This window comes from Panthera tigris, chromosome D4 (assembly GCF_018350195.1).
Source record: "Panthera tigris isolate Pti1 chromosome D4, P.tigris_Pti1_mat1.1, whole genome shotgun sequence".
Classification (NCBI taxonomy): Eukaryota; Metazoa; Chordata; class Mammalia; order Carnivora; family Felidae; genus Panthera; species Panthera tigris.
In genome coordinates, this window is record NC_056672.1 from 83,541,532 (window position 1) to 83,568,829 (window position 27,298).

Consider the following 27,298-nt stretch of genomic DNA (forward strand, 5'->3'; position numbering starts at 1 on the left):
TCCATAACATTGATTCGGCAGAAAACAAGAAACAACCTGAGAATTGGAAACTAGAATTCCTACATGCATTTTGATGCAACCACTCAGAATTTATGCAACTGGATTTTAAATCCTCTAAAGCATGTGAAATAACATGGAAAATTTTGGAAAATTTATCCTAAAGAACTTCCACATATAAGATAATGAAACATTACAAAACCGATCATAGAGAAAGTTCAGGAAAGAACTACCAAAATGCTAGCAGTAGTTTTTTGTACTGAGTACTGGGTGTTTAGATTCTTTTTCTTTTTTATAAAAAAATTCTTTGTTTTTTCTGAACCAAGGTTTCTGATCCTCCACACTATTGGCATTTGGGGCCAGGTAACTCTTTTGTTACGCAAGCCCGTTCTGTGCATTATAGGATGTTTAGTGGCATCTCTGGCCTCTACCAGGAGCACAGCACCCCTCTTCTTCCGCTCTGGTTGTGACAACCAAAAATGTCTCCAGATAGTGCCAAATGATCCCTTGGGGCACAAAGTAGCCTGATTTGAGAAGTACTGTTCTAAATGAGCAATTTTCAGAGTATAGTCTTCATGGACCACTAAGGGCTCTTAAGGCCCTTTTGGGGGCTGCAGGGTATGATGTCAGAACTGTTTTCATAATAGTAAAAGGTTGTTGTCTTTTCTCTGTGTCGACATTGACACTGATGGTGCACAGGCCAAGGTGGGTAAATTTGCTGGAGCCTTAGCATGAAGCAGAGCAGTGATAGCAAAGTCTTAGTGGTCACTGTATACTCCGTTAGTTAGAAAGCTTTACTTAGAGTGTCTTTCATGAAGCAGTAAAAATTATTTAATTACATCTCAACCCTGAGTACACATCTGTCTAAAATTCTGAGGAAATATGAAATACCCCTAACGCATTTCTCCTGCATTCTGAAATGTGGTGAAGTGTCTCAAGGAAAAGCACTTGTATGGTTATTGGAGCTGTGAGCTTAACTAGCTGTTTCTTTTCTTGTTTGTTCTTCACAAAACACCATTTTTGCTTGAAAGAATGACTGACAAAAACTGTAGTTATTCAGATTTGGGTATTTGGCAGGCATTTCTTGAAAATTTACAGAGTGAGCCTATCGCTTCAAGGAAAACAACTGACAATAGACTTTATTGCCAATGATAAAATTCACGCTTTCATATAAAAATCAGAATTTCGGAAAACTTGTATCCACCTCCATGACCTTGACAGCTTTCTGATACGTAAAGACTTTTCTGGGGAGATTGGTGGTATTATTAAGATTGTGGTTTTTTAATATTATGTATTGAAATGTGTCAACCTGTGGAAGATCTGTGTATCTAATTACACCAATATTTTCCAGGTGATGAATACATGATGTTACAAAAATCATTTAAAGTGCAAGAAAGACAGACCAACTAATTTTAATGTAACAGAGTACAAAAAGTTCATTGATTTGGTGTCACATTCCAAATTGTAGCTTACCTTTAAAATACTCCTTGTCAAGATTTGGTGTGGTAGCACAGAGGAATGTCCCCAGTTATCTGAAAAGGCTGTTATATTAAAATATCTTCCCATTTCCAACTACATGTCTGCGTGAGGCCAGCTTTATATACTTCAACCAGAATACATACCGCAACAGATTGAAAGTAGAAGCATATGAGAATCCAGAGGTGTTCTGTTAAGCCACATGTTAAAGGAATTCGTAAAAATGTCAAACAGTGTCACTCTACTTGTTTTTTACTTTGGGAAATACTTTTTCATTAAAAAAGAGTTATTTGTGTTACCATTTAATGGATATGTTTAAATGAATTAATATATAAATATTTATGTTTGTTTTCAGATGTAATTTATGATCTGGTAACTATCAATAGGCACAACCAACATAAACAGGCTCTGAGGGGCAATAGTTTTTAAGAATGTCAAAGTGTCCTAACAACAACAACAAAAGAATGTGAGAGAGTCCTAAGACCAAAATGTTAGAACTGATATTCTAAGCTGCCTTTCATAACAATACACTATTTTTATAATTTTAATAAAGGAAGGTGAATATAAGACCTAGAACAAAAGAAGAATCAAAAGGCTTAAAATCCAAGTACTAGCATTCATTATCATGAAAGAGCTCAGACTCAAAAAGTTTAGAGTAATAGTTTCTTTTATATATTTAAAAATTTTAGCCTCTACATACTTAATTAGCTGTTTCAATATTTCTGATTTTGGCTGTGTAGACATATGCTTAGAGGAGTCATTTTTACTCTGTAGCTGAAAATACTTCGAGTTTGTTTTGTGGTGTAATGTAGTATTATTATTCATTTTTGTTATGAGTTCTTTTATAAATTGTCATTTGCTGAGAACAATATCAGAATTTCAAATTTTACAACTTTCTATTTATACTCCTTCTAGGTAATATTGCCCTTACTTTTATAGGTAGAAGGAAGATGAGACTCAGGGAAGTTGTGACATTCTGAAGATTTTGATGTGATTTACATTTTTTGGCTCTACTCTTTACATTAAATATAATACAGTTTGGCCATTAAAAGTAATCAACATGAGGATGCTAGACCACTTAAATGTCATTAAAATCCATGTAGGTAGATAAAAACATACCATGAATTTGAAGTAATCAGAATATATTAGGTTCTTTTTTTGTTTGTTTGTTTATTATTAAAAAAAATTTTTTTTAACGTTTATTTTTGAGAGACAGAGACAGAGCACAAGCGGGAGAGGGGCAGAGAGAGAAGGAGCCACAGAGTCCGAAGCAGGCTCCAGGCTCTGAGCCGTCAGCACAAAGCCCGATTTGGGGCCTGAACTCACAAACTGTGAGATCATGACCTGAGCTGAAGTTGGATGCTTAACCAACTGAGCCACCTAGGTGCCCCCTAAATGTTTATTTATTCCATTTGAAAGTGTGCACGAGCAGGGGAGAGTCACAGAGAGGGAGAGAGAGAGAATCGCAAGCAGGCTCGGCACTATCAGCTTAGAGCCCAACGTGAGGCTCAATCTCACAAACTGCAAGTCCATGCCCTGAGCTGAAATCAAAAGCCAGATACTTAACCAACTGAGCCACCCAGGTGCCTTGTTTTCTCCCTCCCTCCCTCCCTCCCTCCCTCCTTTCCTTTTCTTTCTTTCTTTCTTTCTTTCTTTCTTTCTTTCTTTCTTTCTTCTTTCTTCTTTTCTTTCCTTCTTTCTTTCTCTTTCTTTTCCTTCCTTCCTTCCTTCCTTTCTTCCTTCCTTCTTTTCTTTCTTTCTTTCTTTCTTTCTTTCTCTTTCTTTTCCTTCTTTTCTTTCTTTCTTTCTTTCTTTCTTTCTTTCTTTCTTTCTTTCTTTCTTTCTTTCTTTCTTTCTTTCTTTCTATGTTTATTTATTTATTTATTTTGAGAGAGAGTAAAGAGGACCAAGCAAACAAGGGAGGGGCAGAGAGAGAATCCCAAGCAGGCTCCTCCCTGTCAGGGCAGAGCCCGAAGGGGGCTCGAACTCCCGAACCATGAGATCATGACCATCTGAAATCCAGAGTTGGATGCTTAACTGACCAAACCACCCAGGCACCCCACATTCTTTTTTTTTCCTGATATGCCCCTCAAGTTTTATTGATCAGAAAAGGAAAACCTTGGAAGAATGCTAGAACCTTTTTCACTGTGTAGGAACTGAGTGATGAGTTCTGATTTCTTACAGTTTGCCTGTTTGTTTTAGGCGCCCACCAGCTGACCTCTCCTCCTTCTCAGTCAGAGTCTCTACTTGCCATGTTTGATCCACTGTCTTCACATGAAGGTAAACTAGTCAAATGAGCTTTTTGACTCTTACCCTGGGCAGGAGAACAGAGCCAAAATCCTTTGTTAATGCCTTTTTTGGCATTAAAATGCCTAGTTCTGTCTCAGTTGCAAACTTTTTTTCCTCTTGTTCCAGGGGCTTCTGCTGTGGTAAGGCCAAAGGTTCACTATGCCAGGCCGTCGCATCCACCACCAGATCCCCCAATCCTGGAAGGAGCTGTGGGAGGAAACGAGGCCAGGTTGCCAAATTTTGGTTCCCATGTTTTAACTCCAGCTGAGATGGAAGCATTCAAGCAAAGGCATTCATACCCTGAAAGATTAGTTCGCAGCAGGAGCTCTGATATAGTCTCATCTGTCCGGCGACCTATGAGCGATCCCAGCTGGAACCGACGTCCAGGGAACGAAGAACGAGAACTCCCTCCAGCTGCAGCCATTGGTGCTACTTCTTTGGTGGCTGCACCTCATTCATCATCTTCATCCCCGAGTAAGGACTCCTCAAGAGGAGAGGTATGGGACACAGGCCATATCGAAGAATTGTGCTGATTGTGGTCAGCTTTAGTGTTCTGCCTGGCTGTCTTGTTATCTGAAATTAACATGGCATATATAAATCTAAGAGGAAGGACAGACAGTAGTCATGATTAAGGGTGATCTGTCCATCTAGTTTGTTCACAACTGTGGTCCATGGGAAACCTGTACTGTTTTGCTTTTGTAGTAATATGTTATGCATTTTTGTGACACTTTCAACTTTTCTGCAAGCAATTTTTTATTTAATTTCATTTAAACTTTACAGTTTCCTTCTGAGTTGAGAAAGTAAATGATTTGTCTGAGGCCACATGATAGGCCAGTAAAGGAATTACAGTTTCTGCTCTTTGACATGTGATCTTAATAACTCATTATAATTGGTGATCAAAACAAGAACTCTGAAGTTGGTTGGATCTGGGTTTGAGTCCCAGCTATGCCACAGGCAGACTATGTAACTTTGGGGAAGATGGGGAGATAACCTTTTTTAGCCCCTTATTTCTCATCTATAAAAAGTTTAATAGTAGTATTTATCTCCTAAGGTGACTGTGAGGTTTAAGTGGGACTATATATATCCTTACACTCAATATTTGTCACGCAGTGCATACTCAGTTTTATTAGTACTACTGCTGCTGTCGTCTCTGCTACCCCTCTAGACTTTATTTGCATTACGCTTACACCTTCCCTAAGTATTTATTGAGTGCCTGCTGTATGCTAGGCTCTGTATTAAGGTTTCAGTTTATTAACAGTAATGAGATAGTGCCTGCCCTCAAGCAGATCATAGTCTGGTGCTTAAAAGGTGTACTTCCATATTTCAGAAGCGATAAGAACAGTTTGCTTTTAAGACAAACAAGAGTGGTTTTTGTATTTCACAGACAAACTGAAATCCTTTTCATAGTAATTTATCCTGCTGTCCAACTCCAAATAAAGCATCAAACTTTTTCTACAGACTGAAGAACGCAAAGATAGCGATGATGAGAAATCAGACAGGAACAGACCTTGGTGGAGAAAACGTTTTGTTTCTGCCATGCCTAAAGGTAATTTTATAAAATATTAGAATTATATTAGCAACAAGAAGCAAAGCCCCCAAATCTCTTCCAGAGAGCCAGTATGTCAACTTCTCTGTGAGGCTTGCTGGGCCTAAGTTTCTAGCTGTTTTGAGGGTATAGAAAATGGTTTCACTCAGGTGAATGCTAAGACAGACCTTTAGAAATGATAGTTCTTGTTCATTGCATGAAGTGGTAGTGGTTTCATACATGGAAGTCAGGCAGGTGACGGTTGTTTAAATATCATATATTGTTGAAGTTAAAGATAGGACTTTTGACATATGTATTGCTAATAATTATTGCAGGAAAAAGGGGTGCTATTGGTAATAAAACATTGAAAATTTATCCTTTACATTCCTGGAATAACTTAAGCTTTTTATGGTTATGTTCGTTGAGAATGTTTATATCCTGAATATTAGTGAGTATTTTGGAAGGCAGTTGTATAAAATCGTTTTATTTGCTTTCTCTTTTTTTTTTTTCCTTGTGAATAGCCTGGCATTGTACCAGTAGATATTGAGAATTGAGTTGACAAAAGCGTCTCTTCCTGCAAGGAGAGATCGTCCAGGATTAAAGCTAGGGACTTCTTCTGAAGGCCTCTTCTCGGCACTGTGGCACTCAGGAGCTGAGGAACACTGCTTTCACGCCGCACTCAAGCCCACTTGATGAGGAGAGAATGAGACTGAGAGCTTTGAGTGTGTTGTTTTTGAGCAGAGGTTAAGAGGCAGTGGTTTTGATTTAGTCCCAATAGATCCGAATTAAATCATTCTTCCTGTGGCAGATGACCCCAAAGCAGATTCTGCAAGCTTCTGTAAGAACCTTCAATGCTATCTTAAGAACGATGATCAGTTGACACTCGGGATTTCTTAGCTTTTAAACTTTTCACGTTCCTTTCACTTAGAAATGTTGGCACACCAGTTAATACTCCAAAATGACTGCTGTCTTCCGAGTAGTGCAGTATGTTATATGTCACACTACTGACTTTATTTAATTTCCAGCTCCTATACCATTTAGAAAGAAAGAAAAACAAGAAAAAGACAAAGATGATCTGGGGCCTGACAGATTCTCAACACTCACAGGTTTGTAGACCATGGACTTCCTGGCTCCTTCATTCCCAGAGCACATATTTCATAACACTTTTTCTTGGGTGCCATAAGCGTTGCCTTTCTAGAAGAATGTGTTTGTGTGTGTACAGTGGGGAGTATGTTCTTCATAGCTCTGTGGTATCCAGTTGGTGGCCACAGTGAATCTCAGTGTGCTCTTCCTGCAGACCGCCACCACCATCATCATCCTCATTATCATAACTTCTGTTTATGAGGAGGCTCCTGATCCTGGGCCTCTAGGCATTCCCTACAACTCGACATGTCAGTGGGATGATGACACGCAGTGCCTTTTAGGAGAGTGTGGTGATGGTTCTAGTGCGATGCATGCCACATCTTTGGAACGTTGATTGTATAGTTTTCGCTAATGTTGATCAGAGAATTCTAAATTTATTTCCATCTATAGTTCTTGATTATTCGGGATCACAGGGAAATTCTGCTTGACCTAATCATTTCCTTTTTGTGTGATAAAATGTTCAAACAATATCATAAATTTATGAACTTTGCCAGTTTTTTACAGCTTGAATCCTTTTAACATTGCTGTCTGGCCCAAGGAAAAGACACCTAGGGGTTGGGTTTTACTTTATTCAGCATTTGTATTTTTGCAGCTTTCTGTTTGGCATATTATGAATGAGCACCCTAAAAGGAATGAGTTTGAGGAGTAGTGTTAATGACCCAAGCTTGAGTCTGATAGCTTTGTACTGTTTCCAAGGACTGTCGAGCATCTAGAGGGAAATTAATTTCTCACCTCCTTTTTTTCTTACCTTGGTTTTCAATTATGTTATCCCACTAAGTTAAAATGAAGATTTTTATTAAAAAATGGCATAGGTTTCCAAAGAACATCCTCCTCAGAGAGCTCAGTATAGTACAGGTAGAATCCCATTTTAATGCATGTTATTCTAATATCTGGCTCTTTCTAATTGGATGTATTTCCATGGTCTAGCATACCGTCTGGTGAGGTGACTTTGTGGGAATGAAGGGCTTTGGAGAGCAGGCGCTGGGCTTCCAGGCCATGGTTCTGTGCGAGAGCCAGCAAGCCTCTCTTATTCAATCAGCAAATACTTTCTGAACATCTGACTCGTGCCAGGCACTGTGCTGAGTGTTGTAGTTATTAAGTCAAATCACATGTCCCGTCTTCTTCAGGAATTACAGTCTGATTGAGAAGAATTGGAAACATTTGTTTCCTGTCCATGTTCCTAGTATTAGAACACCACCAGCATTTATGGAGGGAAATTCTTATAATGAAATCTGTTTTTAAAATGTCGAATCAGTCATTGGAGAAGTTATAAGTTATTTTTTACTTGTGTCTTTGGGCAAACATATTTCTTGGTTCTTGGTGCCTAATCTAGAAGCTAAGTAGGGTAAGTTTTTTTTCCATAAGATACTTCATTTTCTTTGTATTTGATTCAAGCAACTTAGATTCCCTACTAATGTAGAAATATTTCTACCCAGTTCTAATTAGTTACCTGTTGAAAATTATCGTTAAAACAATTTTTAAATGTTATGAAAGGATATTTCTTAACAGTCTGTCCATAATCCAGTCACCCTAACTGTTCTTTTTTTTTTTTTTTTTTCCCCGTGTTGTTTCCCAGTCTTTCCATATCTGTATGTGGCTTTTTCATGACGGAATCAGATTATGTGTGTAACTTTGCATCCTTCTTTCACCAAATGTGATTTCATAAACCCTCTCCAGTTTCTACTAGACATGGTTGGTTTTTAATAATTTGTAGTGACTCACAGATAATCTGTCATATCATTTTATGGCCTCCTGAATGTTCTCTTACTTTTGGATACTTAAATGGTATCCAGTTTTTTACTGTAAAAATAATGCTCACAGCTTCGTATATACAGCATTTTTTGTTTATTTCCATTATTTTCCTGGGATAAAATTCTTTTTTTTTTAATTGCTAATGTTTATTTGAGAGAGAGAGGAAGAGAGAGAATCCCAAGCAGGCTCTGTACTGTCTGCACCAAGCCCAGTGTGGGGCTCGATCCCACCAACTGTGAGATGATGACCTGAGCTGAGGTCAAGTCAGATGCTTAACCTACTGAGCCACCCAGGTACCCCTTCCTGGAAAAAAATTCTTAAGAATGGCATAGAATTAGAGGTTATAAGTGACATTATGGCTATACGATTAGCCAAATTTTATTCCCTTTTTCAGAGCCCTCAACAGCACTCAAAACCAATAGCAAAAAGGTACTCGCCTTCCAAAGAAAGATTTTGTAATGATAGATGTTTTATCAGTTTACATTTTGAAGATCAGATTTTATTAGAACTCTTTTCTCATGAATTCAAATACCATTACAGCAGAAAGATTCAATTACTTTGGAAATCCTCTTTTTCTGTAATTTACTGCAATTATACAGAGACATGGATACTAAATTTTATTTTCCATGGAAACGGAAGAGCCCATGAGCATATACTGCTTAACCTTTCTATACCTGATTTCCTCCTCTCGAGAGTGAAGGTGATAAAAGTACCTCCCTGTAGGGTTGTTGTGATGATTGAGATTGTTCGTAAAAGGTGCTTAGCACAGTTTCTGGCATGTGGTAAGTGCTCAAGAAATGTTAGCTGCTGTTATTATTAGCTGCTATTACGCACCCACATATATAATCTAGTGATTTTTTATGTGTTGTTAGACTTCTTGAAAAATGGGATTCTACCAGAATATGGACATTTGTGGTTACCTGCTTGGTCTGGATCTATCTCAGGAGTTTGCATTTCACTATAGAACTTTATTTTGTCCCATAGATCTGTAGCAGCTCTTTGCTTTGATGACTGTTAATTAATGACTCTGGCATCTTAGGCTCCAGGAACACATTTCAGTGTGCTGATTTTGCTGACAGGATAATGGTCCTGAAAGTAAACAGTGCTACATCTGTGATTGTGATAAGCTTTTTCTCCCTGTACCCCGGGTACATTTCCAGCACTCTCCAGCAGTGGCTAGATTCACAAAAGTGCTCTCTTCCAGCAGCTTCACTGTCGTGGTCAGATTTAGTGAGACGGAATATTAATATCTAAAGGTTTGAAATGTGTAGAGAGAGAAAGTCATACAGCAAGAATGGAAGAAGGCATTTTTTTTTTTATTTAAAAGGGATTAATTCTAAATTTGATACTTTTTTTTACCCTTCAGCATGGAGATGTCTGAATAAATGAATCTGCCTATAACAATGCATTGTTGGAAGTTCTGTTAGCATGCATTGCTAATAACAGTGACTTGAGTTATAAGCACTTTAGAAACCCATCATCCATTTAGTCTGCACTGAATTTCTTAACACCATCATGCAGAATTTTGGCGATGATGAGAAAGTGGAGCTAATCCTCCCAATTGCGTGCTTTGGCAAGGCTCTCAGACCTAGAAATGGGACGAGCAGGCAGCTGCATGGTGCCTCTTAACATTGAGATATGTGCTCTTTTTAAGTCTCACCTCCTAATCCGTCTTTGGGATTATGCTACTGGTATCATACTAACATCAGAGTTGGTGCAAACCAAGGGAAGCTAATTCTCTCACTCTCCTTTCCCCTGCAGATGATCCCAGCCCTAGACTCAGTGCACAAGCTCAGGTCGCTGAGGATATTCTGGACAAATACAGGAATGCCATTAAACGAACCAGCCCCAGTGAAGGAGCAATGGCAAACTATGAAAGTACAGGTGATAATCATGATAAAGATTTGAATATAGTTAACCCTAAACAGTGTGGGGGTGGCGGGTGGGAAAGGGGGTAGGGGCACCAACCTCCTGCATAGTTAAAAATTTATATGTGACTTTTGACTCCCCCAAAACTTAACTGCTAATAGCCTGCTGTTGACTGGAAACCTTAACAGTAACAAATAGTTAACACATATCTATGTTACACGTTTAATACACTGTATTCTTACCGTAAAGTAAGCTAGAGGAAAGACAGTGTTGTTAAGGAAATCATTGTTAAGGAAATACAGTCACAGTACCGTATGTATTTATTGAAAAAAATCCATGTAGGGGTGCCTGACTGGCTCAGTCGGAAGAGCCTATGACTCTTGATCTTGGGGTTGTGAGTTTGAGCCCCCGCTTTGGGTGTAGACATTGCTTAAAAATAAAATTAAAAAAAAATAAGGAAAACAAATCCATATATATGTGGACCCATGCATTTCAAACCTGTGTTGTTCAAGGGTCAACTGTACTAACTTTGGTATCACAGTGAAAAAAGTGATCTGAATAAAAAGTAGCTTTTTAATAGCTACTTTGAATAGTGTTCAGAAAAATATGGTATGATCCCCATGATGAAGAGGAGAGGAAAAGTATATAAAAGCATAAATTGTATGCACATGTGTTTATGCTTGTATGTGCACAGTGTCTCTGGAAGAATCTGACAAACCTGTAATGTGAGCTGACTCAAGGGAAATTCATAGGGAGCGCAGTGGGAAGCCGGAGTAGAGGAGAACTTCCCATACTTACTATTTTGAAAAAATAAGTAACAAAAGATTTGAAAGAATAGTACAGTGGAGGTCCATATTCCCTCTACCTTTATCAGGTGTTAACATTTTGCCACCTTCTCTCCATGTATTTTTTCCTGAAGCATTTGAAATTATCTCCTAGTAAACATATTTGCTCTATGTAAGGGCAGGATCTTTATTATACTAATGAATTTTTATTCCTTTTGATTTTGTACATGAACATATTCTCTAAATTGGTTAATTAGAAACATAAAAACCGCTGCGGGAACCACAGATCGGTCCTGGCTGCATTTGTGAGTTCGTCCCAGCTCATTCTTGGGCAGTGGGAAGGGCGCTCAGGTCTCCCAGCCTCCTTACTAGGGCGCGTGGTTCACCTCAGCAGCCAGCTAGCCCAGGGCTTTACAGCAAGCCGCTTTCTGATTGGGCAAGACCCCATGTCTATAAAAGAGGGTTTTATGTAGAATGATTTTTGAGGCTCCTCTTGGTTCTGTGGTTCAGTGAATCTGATTAGAGCATTATCTGTTTAGTCACAGACGTTTGTTGTTTTGAGTTAAGATTGGTACAGGAAGTAAAAATCATTCACTTCTCAACAACTGCTCCCTTGATTTATTGTCATTGCTATCAGCTTGTTTAAATGAATGCTTTTCCTTCTTTCTCCAAGCACTCCGGCTGAAAAGCACAGTGCAAATTTATTGTTGAGTTGCTCTGAACACGTACTAGTGCTAGACCCCCAGGTTAACCTGCTTATCCTCTCTGGGGGTGGGTTTGTGTAGAGGTCATGGGTGATGGTGAGAGTGCACAGGACTCTCCTCGTGAGGAAACACTGCAGAACATGTCGGCTGATGATCTCCCGGACTCCGCGAGCCAAGCGGCCCACCCTCAGGACTCCGCTTTTTCGTACAGGTATTTCTTTGAGAGGATTGCGAATTTGTGGGTTTGGACTTTCCATCAGCACTGCTGTCACTGCAAGTCAGGATTCATTGAGCCATCTAGTAAATGTATAAAGCAGGGGAGTTGTCTGGGTGGCTTGTTTTCAGTTGAGCATCTGAATCTTGATTTCGGCTCAGGTCCTGATCCCATGGTTGTGGGATCGAACCCAACATCAGGCTCTGTGCTGAGTGTGGAGCCTGCTCAAGATTATCCCTCTGGCCTTCTCCTTCGTTTGTGCTCTCTCTCTTAAGAGAAAAAAACCAAACCAAAAAAAAAAAAAAAAAAAAAAATGTATAAAGCAGAGAGAATGAATGAAATGCAGTTTCCTGAGAAAACCTTGCTTCACTTTGGATTCCATACATCAAACACTGTAATTCAGGAGTGAAGAAACATCCACCTCGTGTGCTCATAGGGACCACATACGTCCTTTAAATGAAACAAGTGGCAGTGCCTTTGCAGACCCCAAGCTCTCTGCCCACGTGGGAAATGCTGGGGGAGACCAAGTGGGTGGTAGGGTGAGCCGCAGTTTCAAGCAGTAGAGTGATAGAAAGGGCTTCTTGTCGAGTGGTGAGCTTGTCTTGTGTCAAGATCAACTTTTCTCAGGAGACCTGGTGGACAGTGTCCTTAGTTTGGATGGTGAGATGGTTCTGGTGACTTCTGTGGTCCCTCCTGACCCTGGCATCATGGCGCTTTCTCATTCTCCTCCCAGTGGCCATTGTGGGATTTGGTTTATGTTACAGGGTCCAAAAGGATTTGTTTGATTCTGGTGACTTTACAGAATAGTCCTTGCCCAGAGCATTTTTATATAGCCTTGCTCCTCGGGTAACAAGTAAAGCCTGTTCCTTTAAGTGAGCTGTCAGTAAATTAAAAATTAATTTTTTATTTATTTCTGCTCGAAACATCTGAGTCCTGAGGTAGCATATTAGTTTGTATAGTGAGTGTTCATAAAATATGACCATCTCTGGATAAAGAAATTAATGTACTTTTGGTTCATTCTTCAGAGATGCAAAAAAGAAACTGAGACTTGCTCTTTGCTCTGCGGATTCCGTTGCTTTCCCAGTGCTAACCCATTCAACAAGGAATGGTCTACCAGACCACACAGACCCAGAAGGTAAGTTTTTCCTGTATTTATAGGTTGGATCATATGAAACCGCCTGTATTCCACTGTATTTAAGCTGTGTAACAATTCCATGTGGTTTAGTTCTGCTGATCCATGGTAGAGCAGAATGGGATATCCCAAAGGCTGAGGGATGGTATACAATGGAAATTCTCAACAATAACAGAATTCTTTTGTTTGTTTGTTTGTTTAGACAATGAAATTGTTTGCTTCCTAAAAGTTCAAATAGCTGAAGCAATTAACTTACAAGATAAGAACTTAATGGCTCAACTTCAAGAAACTATGCGCTGTGTGTGCCGCTTTGATAACAGAACTTGTAGGAAACTGCTGGCCTCTATTGCCGAGGACTACAGGTAATTGCCCAGCTTGCTTCACTTGTCAGCCTATTTTCAGCTCCACGTGTCTTTTTTTATTTCACAAGTGAATCTGGGCTTACTGCAATGTGCTTGGCTGTGTTTACCCGGATGACGAACACGTTTGGATATTTATCTGGAAGTGTAGTTGTAAATGAGCAGTTCTGACTAACAGAGAAATTCAGTTTCCTTCAGCTTTGCACAGAAGCCGTGCTAGCAGAGGTGAGGCCAGAATAGCTAGGATATCCTTCTCCTTTTTTTCGGGGTGATAGGAAAAACTATTTCCTGGAGTAGGGAAGGAGTAGGCCTAAAAATTGCTGCCCTCTGTCTGCTGCTAGCCCTTTGCTAACAGTTCAGGAGAAGAATGTAATAGAGATCCTTGGGAAATGAAGAGGCCCCTGGGCTTAGGGAATGGGCACTTTAGTGATTGTTACAATTAGACTATAAGCAAATAATTGATGATACGTTTAATGGTCTAGTGGTGTATTAACCTATATTTTGTAATTATTTTAGTCTTCTATAGCTATCAATTTCCTGTGAAGTATGAGGTCCTATCCTACCAACATGGAGACTGTGGGCCAAGATAAAATAGACCAACGATGCCAAGGGACTTAGCAACATTTAGTGAGTTGGGTAGCTAAGTGTTCAGCCCAGTAGACGTTATTCTTCACAAATACGCACAATGGTTCTGTTTCTTAAGCAGGCAGCATTATTAGTCCTCAAGACAGTTGTCTGTAGCCTGACGTGGCTAATTGGTAAAACCAAAGTCTATGAGAGAAAAAATTAAGACTCTTAGTCTCCAAAAAAGTGTGCACTGTACGTATGTGATGTCCTGCAAAGCATATTTCCTTTTAGGAAAAGGGCCCCCTATATCGCTTATCTCACTCGCTGTCGGCAAGGACTGCAGACCACGCAGGCTCACCTGGAAAGGCTACTGCAAAGGGTCTTGCGGGACAAAGAGGTGGCCAATCGATACTTTACCACCGTCTGTGTAAGGTTGCTGCTTGAGAGCAAAGAAAAGAAGATCAGGGAATTCATTCAAGGTAACTAAAGACCTTTAGCTGAAGCATCTCTTCAGCCATGGATTCGTGGGGAGATTTGGAAATTTTTGTTTTGCTGATTTGAGTATCTGCATGTCTACAAGTAGTCCCTTAAATTCCCACGTGTTTTATGGATTCTTAATTAAACCTTAATGTCCAACCAATACATTCCATTTTTATCCTGGATCGAATATCTGTAGTTTATACAAAATTGGGAAAATTGGTTAGAGTTTTGGATCCTGTGTATGTTTTTCTCACATTTAAAAATAAAGCATATCATTTTTAAAAAGCTTTTAACTTTTTAATTTTTTAAATTCCACTATAATTAATATATATATGGTGTTCTATTAGTTTTAGGTGTACAGTGTAGAGATTCAGTAAGTCTATACATTAGTGAAAGTATGTCATTTTTATATCGTTTTTAAATTTTTATTTTTTTTCTTAAAGTCAAAAAAACCTTTTTTTTTCAAAGTATGTCATTTTTATGACAAACCCCTTGCTTTTAAACTTTTGCATATCTCTTACCTATCTTCTGATTTTAATGATCTGACCACATTCTCCTAAAATAAGCCATATCCACATACACTTTTGGCTTTAAGAACATAATATCTGCAGAGCTAGTGGTTAAAATGATTTCTGTAATTTCCTTTTTAAGATTATTCAGATAGTATATTATAAAAAATTATTATTTTGCATTGGAGACTTTCAGAAACTCACAGCAGCTGATGATAAAACTGCTCAGGTAGAGGATTTTCTGCAGTTCCTTTATGGTGCAATGGCCCAGGACGTCATATGGCAGAACGCGAGTGAGGAGCAGCTTCAGGATGCTCAGCTGGCCATTGAACGAAGTGTGATGAATCGGATTTTCAAGCTTGCTTTCTACCCTAACCAGGATGGGGACATACTTCGTGACCAGTGAGCACTCCCATGTTTACCGCACCTGTGTTGACCACGTAGGGGTACATCAGCCAGTCCCGTGTTTTACACAAGCTGTGCATGAGACTTAGTGATGCCAGTAAAGGCAGTGCGTGCTATCGTTTTCCCCCATCTGAGTGACAAGGGAGAAAGAAGGCTAGCACTCTGTTTTCAGGGAGTGGGGAATTGGGCCGGAGGGCATATCAATCAGTATGGCCTTCCTGGAAGACCCTGCTGCTATTCTGCCTTAGCTGTTCTCCCCTTCTTTCCTCTTCCTGCTCTTCCTTATCCTTCACATCTTGACTGCAGCACCACTCTTCTGACCTTTCTGACCAGGGTCAGTCCCTGGCAGGGCTCTCTCGGACCTGCGTACCTTTCTTTAGCACTTGCCACTGTTGGGGTTTCACATCTGGTAGAGTCACAGTTCCTCGGCCTGGCACTACTGGCACGTGGGGCAGGTAACTCCTTGGTGTGGGAGGCTGCTGTGTGCCTTGCAGGATGTTTGGCAGCATCTCTGGTCTGTACACAGGAGATGCTGGTAGTTCCCCACCAGTTGTAAGAACCAGAATGTCTCCAGACATTGCCAGATGTCCCTCGGGAGGAGGGGAGGTGCAGAATCACCCCCTTAGTGATCCCTGCTGTGTGTGGTCATCTGGTGAACGCTTCTCTCCTCCACTGGATTGTCGTCTCCGTGAGAGCAGGAACATAACGCTGTTAGTTACCACTCTGTCCCAGCATCAAGCACAGGGCTTGACTTCTGTATGCTCATTATTTATTTATTAAGAATGAAAAGCTGTATGTTTGAATATCAAAAAATATCTGGAAATCTATGATGTATGAGTCATGTCTCGATAAAGCTGGTTTTAAAAAGTAATCCTAAAAAAAATTTATCCTGGGGAAAAAAAAAAAAAAAAAGAAACCTGGAGTGGTAACAGTGGTTATATTTGGGGTAATGAGACTATGGGTGATTTCTCATTTTCATTTTCCCTCTCTTGCACTTTCTTGAACACTGCTTCACAACCCTGTTTCTGCCCCAGGCATGTTGAGGTGACTACTCTGTCCCCAGCAGTAACACCAGCTTACTGTGCCAGTGACTCTCAAGGGGTCCATGTGATAGGACCTCAGGATGAGTCATGAGTGGTTAATAGAAGCTTTCTTTCACAGAAATGCTAAGGTCTTACATGTATGTTTGAGAGCACTCACTCTTCTGTGAATGGGTTAGGGTTGTTCTAGCCTGCCTCTCCCGCTCTTCATAGTCTAAGAGGCACACCCCATGGGGCGCCTGGGGGGCTCAGTCAGTTGAGCATCCGACTTCAGCTCGGGTCATCTCACGGTTCGTGGGTTCGAGCCCCACGTCGGGCTCTGTTCTGACAGCTTGGAACCTGGACTGCGCTTTGGATTCTGTGTCTCCCTCTCTCTCTGCCCCTCCCCCGCTCACGCTCTGTCTCTCTCTCTCTCAAAAATAAATAAACGTTAAAAGGCACACCCCGGCTTCTGTGCCTCATTCACCAAATGGGACATATTTTCTTTCCGGAGACCAGTTTTTAGCTTCCAGAATGGGATAAATGGGAGTAGGGGCATTCAAACTGTATTTCCTGCAAAGAGCAGTATTAGGTACCCTCTCCTCCGTGGCATGTCTTCAGGTTTTATAGAGTGCACAGTTAACCAGTGCTCCGGAAAAAACAGTAGAAGCCAGGAAGGCTGGGTTTAGCCCCTGCTGCTAACCCTTGTGTGACCTCAGGCAAGCCTTTCACCTGTCTAAGCCTGATTATTTTCATCTATGAAATAGAGAGGTTGAGTGTTCTCAGAGTCCCTTCTCTGTCTGAGCTTCTGTGGTCTTTGGTTTCTGGCTTTTAATCCCTCTACTTCCTCTGTGCTTTTTACTAATGAGTGTGTCCAGGTGGCTTCTGGGCTAGGGCTCCTCCCCTTTCTCCTTTGGAATGCTGAACTGGGCTGGGAAGGAAGGACGTCCCTACTCTCCTTGCCTCCCCTCAGCCCACTCAGCATTTCTAAGGAGATCCTAAGTGTGAGACACTTTTGACAAGAGGGAATACTTACAGCTAAGCGTCTCAACTGTAATTGTAATCTGTCTCTCGAAAGAAGTCTTTAATGTTTTAAATGTTTTGAAAAAGAACATTTTTTATGTGCCTTTTTTTCTGAAATATGTATTTACATATGTGTTTTTGGGGTTTTCAGAGTCCTTCATGAACATATTCAGAGATTGTCTAAAGTAGTGACTGCGAATCACAGAGCTCTACAGATACCAGAGGTAATACAGTTTTATGTAGTATTAGTAGTTGCTTGATAACGCCGTATGCACGTTCAGAACATAATAAATTATAAAACACAATTTGCATTCAAGGTATTTCTAACTTTAAAGTTCTCAGAGGTCCTAGGATTAACATATCCTGGCATGGAAGGGGCCTTGGGGAGAGGAGGAGGAGGGCTGCACTGAGGGGCCCCTGCCCAGATGCCCGTACTCAGCGTGCGGGCGGGGCTTCTGCCTACACCTGCTCCGCCTGCAGCAGCCTTGCTCTCCAGGGATGTTTTTATAGCCAGGTTTCTGCAGAAATGTCCCATTCCAGTAAGGGATCTGGTGGCACTCCACAGAATGTGACAGCTATTCCAGGGGAACAAATTGAATCTGAATGTGACATCAAAGTTACCTGTTAGTGTCATACAACGTCTACAAAATAATGGAAAATTTCAGGTATTTGACTTTTCTGGTTGTTTTATTAGTGTCCCCACTAATGAAGTGTCAGTATAAGTTTATAAATTACCTTGGTTTTTTTTAATCTGTTCTTTCTAGAACTACTGCAACAAAGGTAACATATTTTTACGATATTTTCCTTCAGAAGTAGCTTGTTTGTACTTTTAGAATCAGCTGCTCCTTGTAGATAAGTTCCATTCTAGCTCTTTAAGAAAGATAATTGTTTGGCATTTTATGAGGTCTAGGTTGGTGTTATCATATGTCCTTTCCTCCATTAATGGAGGATTGATTCATTTGAAAATGCAAAGCAAATTATTTAAAAATTTACTAAACTTCAGTCTTAGTGGAAGGGAGGGAACCACAATCTGGTTTTACAGAAGAAAGGAAAAGGCACCAAGCTTACCCTTCTGCTTCCTGACATGGAGGTTGTCCTGGTCGCTTCCTGTAGTTGCTGTTGAATTCAAGATTCGGGTCTGTTTGTGATCTCGCTTAGGTTTATCTTCGGGAGGCACCATGGCCATCCGCACAGTCGGAAATCAGGACAATAAGTGCTTACAAGACGCCCCGGGACAAAGTGCAGTGCATCCTGCGAATGTGCTCCACGATCATGAACCTCCTGAGTCTGGCCAATGAGGACTCCGTCCCCGGAGCAGATGACTTTGTCCCTGTTTTGGTATTTGTGTTGATAAAGGTGGGCCCCTCACTACTATTAATGAAGAGAGTTTATTTGGCGGTTCCAAGCAGGTTGGTGCGGGGCTTCACGTGCTCTTCCCAGTCTCAAGCTCTGTGTTACCCAGAAAGAGTCTAATGTGAAGTCTTGTTCTGTCCAAAAGTTAAGATTTTCGAAAGAAAGGATAGGAGGACCAGATTCCTAGATGAACATTTTCAACTTTTACATGCCTGAGGTTCTTGGTTGGGGCTCGGTATGTAATTATTGAGTGAGTGAATGAGGGAAAATTCTTTTTATTGTGCTCTTACCATCTTCTTCCACACTGAATTCCTCATAGTCCTTGTCACCTGAACCGTCAAATCTACCAAACACCTGTCTCCATGTTATCTTTTTAAAGGTTTGTTTATTTATTTTGAGAGAGGGAGAGAGAGCAAGCAGGGAAGGGATAGAGGGAGGGAGAGAGAGAATCCCAAGCAGGTTCTGGGCTGTCAGCACAGAGCCTGACGTGGGGCTTGATCCCATGAACTGTGAGATCATGACCTGAGCCGAAATCAGGAGTCAGATGCTTAACCTACTGGGCCACCCAGGCGCCCCTGTGCCATATTATCTTAAAATGTACTGGTGTCTCTTGTGTTTTTTTTTTTTACTTTAAAATTGAAATGTCATCGTTTAAATGGTTTATTGTGAACATTTTCAGGGGAACCATGCAGTTTGAGCGCACACAGCTGCCAAGTGACTGTGTCACTTATGTGTTCCAGTTAGCTCAGACCACCTGTTGACGTCTAAAGTATATCTGACATATGTTTTACTAATTCTTGATATTGCGGTATTTCTGCAATCTGAATTCTTAGCTCAGTCGACAGCCTATAGGATCAGTGTGCGGTCAGCCTTCCCGACTCCTGCTGTCGGCCGTCGTCCTTGTATCTTCCAGGTGTGATGTGTCTCGTTCTTTGCAGAGCCAGTGCGAGCTCGTTCTGGGGCACAGGCCTTAGTGTGTCCTCCCAACCACTTACAACGCCTGTGTCTTTTCTGTCTATGTGAAGAAAGTGAAAAAGCAGGCAGCTCACCATATTATCTTTTTAGTTTTTTTTCTTTCTCAATTGGTGTACAGCCTTTATTTCCTTATCTAACATTCTGGAATCCTGGGATGTGTTGAGTAAAGTCCACTAGGATTAGTTCAGCCTCCATAAGGACCAGCAAGCTTCATTGACTTACAAGGATAGAAAGGTCTAGATAGTTCAGCTGGCATTAGAACCTGAGTTGCCTTTCCAGTATACCGTTGTTACTCATAGTGGCTAAGGTTTATAAATTGCTCCCGAAGAAGACTTTGGGGATTATTTTCAAAAGGACTGGTGTCTCTTTCATAGGAAGACATTGGAAGATGTGAGCTTAGAGGGTTTTCGCAGAGTTGTACATCTGAGTAATTGACTCTCTTCGTTTTCACTTCTCTAGGCAAATCCACCCTGTTTGCTGTCTACCGTCCAGTATATCAGTAGCTTTTATGCCAGCTGTCTGTCTGGAGAGGAGTCCTACTGGTGGATGCAGTTCACGGCAGCGGTGGAATTCATTAAAACGATTGATGACCGGAAGTGACCAAGACCAAGGCCCACCGAGGCAGCAGACTGTTAGGCGGGCAAACAGCTCTCTTAGAAAATGTACCAGCTGCTTTGAAGGCTGAAGATTGTTTTTGTATAATATTGTACAGCGTTCAGACATTTTAAAACAGATCTTTACTAAACAGATTAATGAGCTAACAAGCAGGTTCTCTTTTCTTTGGGCTCTTTTCTTTTCTGTTGCATATTTGGTTATTTTCTTGTCCCAAGTAGAGACTAGTACTGCAAAAAGGGACCACATTTTTCAGGTATTTTGAAATATTAAAAAACAGAACAAAATCTAGAAAATTCCTAGATCTCCATTCACGAATACCCATTCTTTCCTTTTATTTAAAAAAACAAAAAAGAAAAAGAAAAGAACAGTACACCTCTTTTTAGATGCTGCGTAATCTTCTATGCATCTAATGGAAGGAAAATAGCAGTTGCACTGAGGATTATAATAGTGGTGACATTAGTGGCATTATATAAATACACTCACCTAGATCGAAAAGCTAAGAAGGAAATGTAAATATAATATATATTTATATTTGATGTAATATGGACATCTTCAGATTCTAATAAACAAGGAATATTGCTGATAGTAGGTTGTGACGTACCCTCTTGTGAAATGGTTTCCTTGACAAAGTTTAAGCTGAGCTTAAAAGCAACAAACAAATACACAGAAATATTTATTAAAGTGTAAAACAGTTTCTTGAACTTTCTAGGTGTGGAGTTTGATGCCCAAGGCTGCCTTTGATGAGGGGTATAACAATCACTTAGACATTCCTCACCACAGACGTCTTTGAGCCTGCAGGAGGAGCGAGGTAGACTGTTTAATCGCCATGCGTTACATACAGAGGAACAGTAGATACCTAACATGTTACTGTGGTACATACTAAATACAGTGTAGAAACCCCAAACAGAACTCCTTTTAAACCTTTCATTGTAATATATTTTTGATGATTATTCACATTGAATGACAGACCAGGAATTCAGTGAATGTCATTTTTTTAAAAACTAATTTGTATTGTCTGCTCTAGTGACACAAGTTTTACTAGTGATAAACTATTTTAATCAACCATATTATTCTTATGGAAAAAAATCTATTTTGGCAGGTTTCTGTGCCTTTATTTCCCTCTTCTGAACAAAAGTCTGGGTTTCAGTATTTTGGTTTGATTGTATATTGATAATTAATCAGGAATGGGTGTTGGTGTGTGAGAAATTGGCTAGGGAGGCACACCAGAGCTTCAAGCACAAGTCTGGGGTGTAAGTCATCCCCGACTGCTCTCACTCTGTATGTTTCCTAAACTTGGTTAGCTTCTTTTATAACAAACTCAGTCCCATACTTTGAGTCCCTTGTTGCTAGCAGCATTTCTAGGCATTTTTAAGGGAACTGTGACAAACAGCGGTGAGCAGATGAATCCGGAGGCCATCTTCTTCTCTCCGAGACCTCTGTGTTTAATTGTGCCTAAAGAAGCTGGATTTTCTTTATGCTCCCATCTCTTCTCATTCATTTATTTTAGAATACCGAGATAAGTTACATAGGAGTGTGGGATGTGGTTTCTGCCTTTTAGGGAGAGATCAAAATTAAACTAGTACTACAAAATGTCCTTTTGAATGTTAGGTCAAGAAATCTGTGTAGAGTCCTGTGCTTCGTGGGCTGTGACTGTCAAACCTGCCTACGTATTAGAAGTCAGATCCTGTCATTAAATACTTTACAAGACAAACAGTCTGACACGATTTCTAAGACCTAGGGCGAGTCCATTTATTTCAGTATTTGATTCAATAAATGTTAAGTCAATAGAAGACTTGGAATAGTTGAAATTCATTTTTATGGGCTTTAACGGATTTTTTTTCCTCTCCAAATGGTTGCTAAATCCATTCTGTGTTATCACTATAGAAATAAATACGAAGCTGTGAACATTGCACAGGGCTCTTTTCTGTGGAGAAGGTGGTGAGTTGTGGGTGTAGGGCTGTGCTGGAGGCAGGAGGTAAGAGCCATGCAGTGCTGGGGCCAGGGGTGAGGGTGGAACCCCAGGGAGCTGGCATCCGATTACACCTCTGAGACAGAGGCCGGGGCCTGGGGCTTAACTCCGGAGCTGGCGGAGAAGCACAGCCCGGCTCTTTAAGGAGTAGCTACATCTCCCTCTGCAAACCCTTTTAGGAGCAAGAACCAATCAGCATCAGCCATTTTGCTGGCTTGATTTCATGGCATGATTTTCTTATAGTGTTGATTTCTGAATTTAGGAGTTGGTGACTATCTGCGTGGCAGCGGTAGGGTGGGAGACAGGGAGTAATTTGACTTTGCTCCTTTGGGAAGGAGGGATAGTTGTTCTTTGGTTCTTACTACATTTCCTCCCAGCACTTATTTTATATGAGGGATTAGTGCAAAAGTATAAAATCACCCATAGGAAACAGTAGCCGCTGAGTATTATGTGGAATTTGCAATGATGTTGTTAAATGGAGAGAGAGTGGCTCAGTTCACTGAAATATTCTACAGTTAACTTCTCTAGTGAAAAATCAGTTTATGTTTTGTGTTAATATTCTGCTTCCTGAAAGTTAAGCAGGAGAAACACAGACTGAGGATTGTCTTCATAAAATTACTATTTTTTTTTAAACCTGGTAAACGTTTTTGTTTTCTTTCTCCGCTTTAGTTTACGTCTCAGCCCCAGGAATTGCTGGCTTCTGCTTTTTCTTTTTAAAACCTGCTTATGAAAGCCTTTTTTTATACAGATATTAAATTGCTGTAGTAAGAGAATTAGGCTTCGTGAGGGATTGAAAATAGATGTGATGCATGGTTTTCCCTTTTCCTGTTGCGTCCTGGAAGCCTTTGTTTAATCCAGACTTTCAATATACACGTTGCTGAGGTGCTAAGCCAGAGAACAGGAACCTGGCCCAAATGGTAGTGAGGCTGCGCTCTCGTCAGACCCAGCAGCTGAGCGCGCGTGCCCATCCAGCACCATCTTTGTGTAACCTGCCTTGCGGATTCCAGTTTGAGCCAAGTAAAGGTCAACTTCATGTTTTAAATGGGTGAGGCTTTAAAGACCCCGTTCTCTGATGTGATTGGGTGTGGAAAGGGAAAAGGAGGACCACACTTGCTCAAAATCATTAGTGGGTTGCATGGGAGGGATAGAAATGTAGCGGGGTTAGCTTCTTAAACGTTTTCCTCCTGCTTCTCCGTTCCTGCTTTATTTCTTTAAGGAAAAGCCTATATTTGCCCTCTTTCTAGTTCTTTTAAATCTAGTGAATTTATTCTGTATTTGATTGCCATAATTCGGGGGGTGGGGGGAAATCAGAAACCATCTTGAAGCTCAAAGAATTTTTAGTAAGTAGATTAACAGTGACGAGGTATTTTAGATATTTTGAATGCCAAAATGCTTGAGAATTTCCCAGGTTAATACTTAATATACCTTAGAATGTAGGTTACCCAAGAAGTAAGATGACCAGGAACGGCTTTATTACCCTGGAGAACACTTAGAGAAAGGGAAACATAGTTTGCGCATTGTCACGGTTGGTGTGGTTGAGCTATGGAGTCACGGTGGAGCTCATGTGTCCCACAGGCCTGCGCTCAGCAATGGTTAAGTTCGAGAGTGGGGAGGTCCTCTCCACTTGGTTAATGGCAGACAGTGTGGGCAGGGGCCACACGCCTTAAAAATTCACCCCTGCTGAGTTGATACTCTCTGTCTTGTTTACCGTATTCTTGTGCTTCTCCTGTACTAAAAAGCTTTGTACTGCCTCTCCTCTCGAAACTGATAAAACCTTACCTAAGCCTCAGTTAATGAGCTTGCACAATCTTGTATATGTACAGGAGACTCATCCTGTCTTCTAATGTGATCACTAATGTACAGTCTCATTCTGTAAAACTGATTAAAAAGGGAGAGCAGTTGAATTCACTGCGTTTTATGTTTCCATCATCTATTTTGTACGCAGAAGCATTTCTGAAAGTTTCTTTCACTCCAAATATTACTAATGTTCTCCAAGACTTCACACTTGCCTTTTTTTCATCTGAACATCTAAGGATATTTGTTAAATGTGGTCCAGGAAGGAATTAGAATGAGCTAGCGGTTACTAACGAGATTGTGAACGTTTACTGTTTTAACACAGTTTGTATCTGGCCCTTGTATTTGGTAGCGATTCATCAGCCTTAGTTCTGAGAGCAAAAGTCCTAATCACAGTATTCCCTGAAGCCTTTATTAACCTTTTCGGCCCAGGGGAGGTGCTATTAGACAAGGAGCCCTTGTCACAAGCTCACTCTGCAGGCTTCCCTTGCTGGTGGAAAGGTGCTTTCCCTGTATTGATTGCTCCTTATTTAGAAGGAAATATTAAAAAAATTTGATTAGGGCTCAGTGTTCATTCGGTCGTTCAGTATTAAAGTTCATGCTATCACTGGCCTAAAACTGGACATAGAATTCGACTCTACTTGCCAACTTGGCATTACCTGTGTGCTTGGACTCCTGTTACATTTGTACCCACTCAACCCTTCTCTCCAAAGAAGTGGCTCTGTAGCTTTTCCCAAAGGAGGCTGAGCCAGTGGCACTGTTTAGCTAGGCCTCCATGCAGCACTGCCTGTAAAACGTGTCATGATCCTGAAAAGGGAAATCCTTTCTCAGAAGCTCCTCTTGGCTGTAAACTAGAGATTTCAGTTTTCATCGGAGAGCTTTTGCTTCGGTCATTTCATTCCAGGAGAATCCTTTTCCATCTTCTTGGTGGTACCAAAATGCAGTACATAGACTTTTTAGAAAATTGACCAAAGAGGCTGGAAAATCTCTGGTTGCGAGAATCCTGAAAACATCTTCCGCATTTGGGAATAGTGCTCAGTTCCAAGTCATTGAACCTGTTGTGGATGCTGAACATGAAAACCACAGTAAACCTAATTCTGTTAACTAGGAATTCAGCATGTTGCTGGCCAAAACCATTAAATTTTATGTTCCTGTGAAAAGAGTATCTGATGTGATTTTTTAAAGTAAGCTCTGTGCCTAACGTGGGGCCTGAACTCACGACCTCGAGATCAGGATTAGCCCGCTCCACTGACTGAACCAGCCAGGTGCCCCTTTTAATGTGATTTTTAAAAATATAGGACATTTTCACTTCAGCTTTCCTTACTGCTCTTAATTTGTAGGCTTGACAAAAGTTTTTTAACCAGGGCTGTTGATTAATATACATAGCCGCTGATGTTTCTTAATCATTCCTGATGAATTGAGTCAAGGGCTCTGTTCCGACTCACTCTGGTCAAAGGAATTATAATCTCTGGGGTTGGGACCTAAAATTGTGCCCCAGGGAGTTCTGTAAACCATGCTTTTCCAAACTTCCCTGTTGAGAATCACCTGGTACTCTTGTTTGTAAATCTGAATTTATTGAGGATGGAACCAGGAATCTTTACATGCTCAAGTGGTCCTAGAGAGTCAGGAAAAGGCTAACAATTAAATTGTAGAAAAAAAGAAAATAGAAGCCATATTTCAAAGAACTGTATTACAGGTACTTGATCAGTTTTTAAGAGCAGAGTCTGAAATTGCGAGCAGTTTCGTTCTTGAAAGATCTCTGAATCGTGTGCATTTACTAGGGCAAGTGGGTCAGGACCCTGTCATGACACAGGTGGAAGAAAAACACCCAGTCACAGTATTTTCTCCAGCAGCAAATGAGATGTGGCAATAAGAGAAAAGTGAAGCATACCAAGTGGGTGATGTCAGTCAAATGACAATGTGGCACAGTATGTCATTATTCCAGGCAAGTTTCAGAGACGTGGCCTATTGGTATATGAAGAAGGGTCTCGAATTTATATGGAAAGGGAAATAGACTATGGTGAATTCACGGACAAAAATAATGGAAGGTGACAAGGAACAACAGCAGTAGCTGATAACATTTTATTTCTGAGTGACCAAGTGACCAAACGAAGGCATGGAATGGACAGTTCTTATTTGGCCATTGTTTGGTAGTCTTATTTCCAAATCATGTATAGTCCTTATAATTAAGACAATTTTTTTTTAGTGTTTATTTATTTTTGACACAGAGACAGAGCGTGACTGGGGGAGAGGCAGAGAGAGACACGCACAGAATCTGAAGCAGGCTCCAGGCTCCGAGCCATCAGCACAGAACCTGAGATGAGGCTCAAACTCACAAACCGTGAGATCATGACCTGAGCCAAAGTCAGACACCTGAGTCACCCCGGTGCCCCTAGTCTTTATAATTTTTAAGGGCAAGCATTCAAAGTTTTCTTTTATATAAAAACAAAAGTAAGTCCTCCAGGTGGCATCCTCAGGGAAGTTTGAGAAGTGCCATGACAGCCAGCCTTTCACCAAGTATGAACCAGTGGACCACGTGCACTGCCTAACTGGCGACATCCATAAACTTGTGATCTCACCCCGCAGCCATTGAGTCAGATTTCTGGGGGAAAGTCCAGGAATCTACATTCCTAGCGAGCTCCCCATCTGACTCTGATGCTTGTTAAAATTCAGGATCCACTGCAGAAGTTCAATTTTTAAAGGCTTGGCCCCACATCCTATAAGGATGACAGGTGTGAGGAAGGCAGACCCTTACACAGGGGTGCCTGGGTGGCTCAGTCAGTTGAGTGTCTGACTTCAGCTCGGGTCATGATCTCATGGTTTGTGGGTTCAAGCCCCACAGAGGGCTTGATCTTCTGTCCCCCTCTCCCTCTGCACCTCCCCTGCTTGTCTCTCTCAAAAACAAATAAATATTAAAAAAAAAAAAAAAAAAAACCCACAACTTTCACCAGATGGCCAGTCCAGTTTATCCTGTAAGGATAGCTCTTTTTATTTGCTTAAATACAAGTGTTTTCTTTACTCATAACCAGGGTGGTTATGTAAAAACTATCTTTTCCCCAAATCTCAAATGCCTGAACATCTCCAGAGGATCGCAGTGTTCAAATTTCTGTATGAAAAAAATATTTGTCTAATCTTCTTCCTCATAATCCTCACTATTTCGCTTTCAAAATGTCTGATTTCTGTTGTGTTTTGTTTCTGCTTACAATTGGCGTCCCATTAGTTCTCGCAGCCCCTGGCTTCTGACTTGACTTTCCTCTCTTTCCAAGCCCCTCAATCCATGGAATCCAACTCCTGGATTTATTTACCTCCTTCCTGCCCACTCATTTCTTTAAAAAAATTTTTTT

The 27,298-nt window shown here is 40.7% G+C and overlaps 1 protein-coding gene and 1 pseudogene across 6 annotated transcripts in view; both read left to right on the top strand.

Moving 5' to 3' along the window:
* GAPVD1 (GTPase activating protein and VPS9 domains 1) overlaps positions 1–24,068 on the top strand; it is a 71,342-nt gene extending 47,274 nt beyond the window's left edge. For 3 of the 6 annotated variants that reach the window (XM_042965232.1, XM_042965235.1, XM_042965233.1), the window contains 13 exons: positions 3,676–3,753; positions 3,889–4,259; positions 5,221–5,308; positions 6,313–6,393; positions 9,944–10,066; positions 11,622–11,751; positions 12,780–12,889; positions 13,089–13,248; positions 14,104–14,291; positions 14,990–15,203; positions 17,400–17,472; positions 18,407–18,604; positions 20,036–24,068. In XM_042965232.1, coding sequence (XP_042821166.1) covers positions 3,676–3,753; positions 3,889–4,259; positions 5,221–5,308; positions 6,313–6,393; positions 9,944–10,066; positions 11,622–11,751; positions 12,780–12,889; positions 13,089–13,248; positions 14,104–14,291; positions 14,990–15,203; positions 17,400–17,472; positions 18,407–18,604; positions 20,036–20,176 — 1,955 coding nt within the window. In that variant the 3' untranslated portion in view covers positions 20,177–24,068. The remainder of the gene's footprint in view (positions 1–3,675; positions 3,754–3,888; positions 4,260–5,220; positions 5,309–6,312; positions 6,394–9,943; positions 10,067–11,621; positions 11,752–12,779; positions 12,890–13,088; positions 13,249–14,103; positions 14,292–14,989; positions 15,204–17,399; positions 17,473–18,406; positions 18,605–20,035) is intronic. The other 3 variants (XM_042965234.1, XM_042965236.1, XM_042965237.1) reach the window with 2 other exon arrangements.
* On the top strand, positions 23,075–26,205 carry LOC102951452 (annotated as a pseudogene).
* The last annotated feature ends 1,093 nt before the right edge of the window (positions 26,206–27,298 follow it).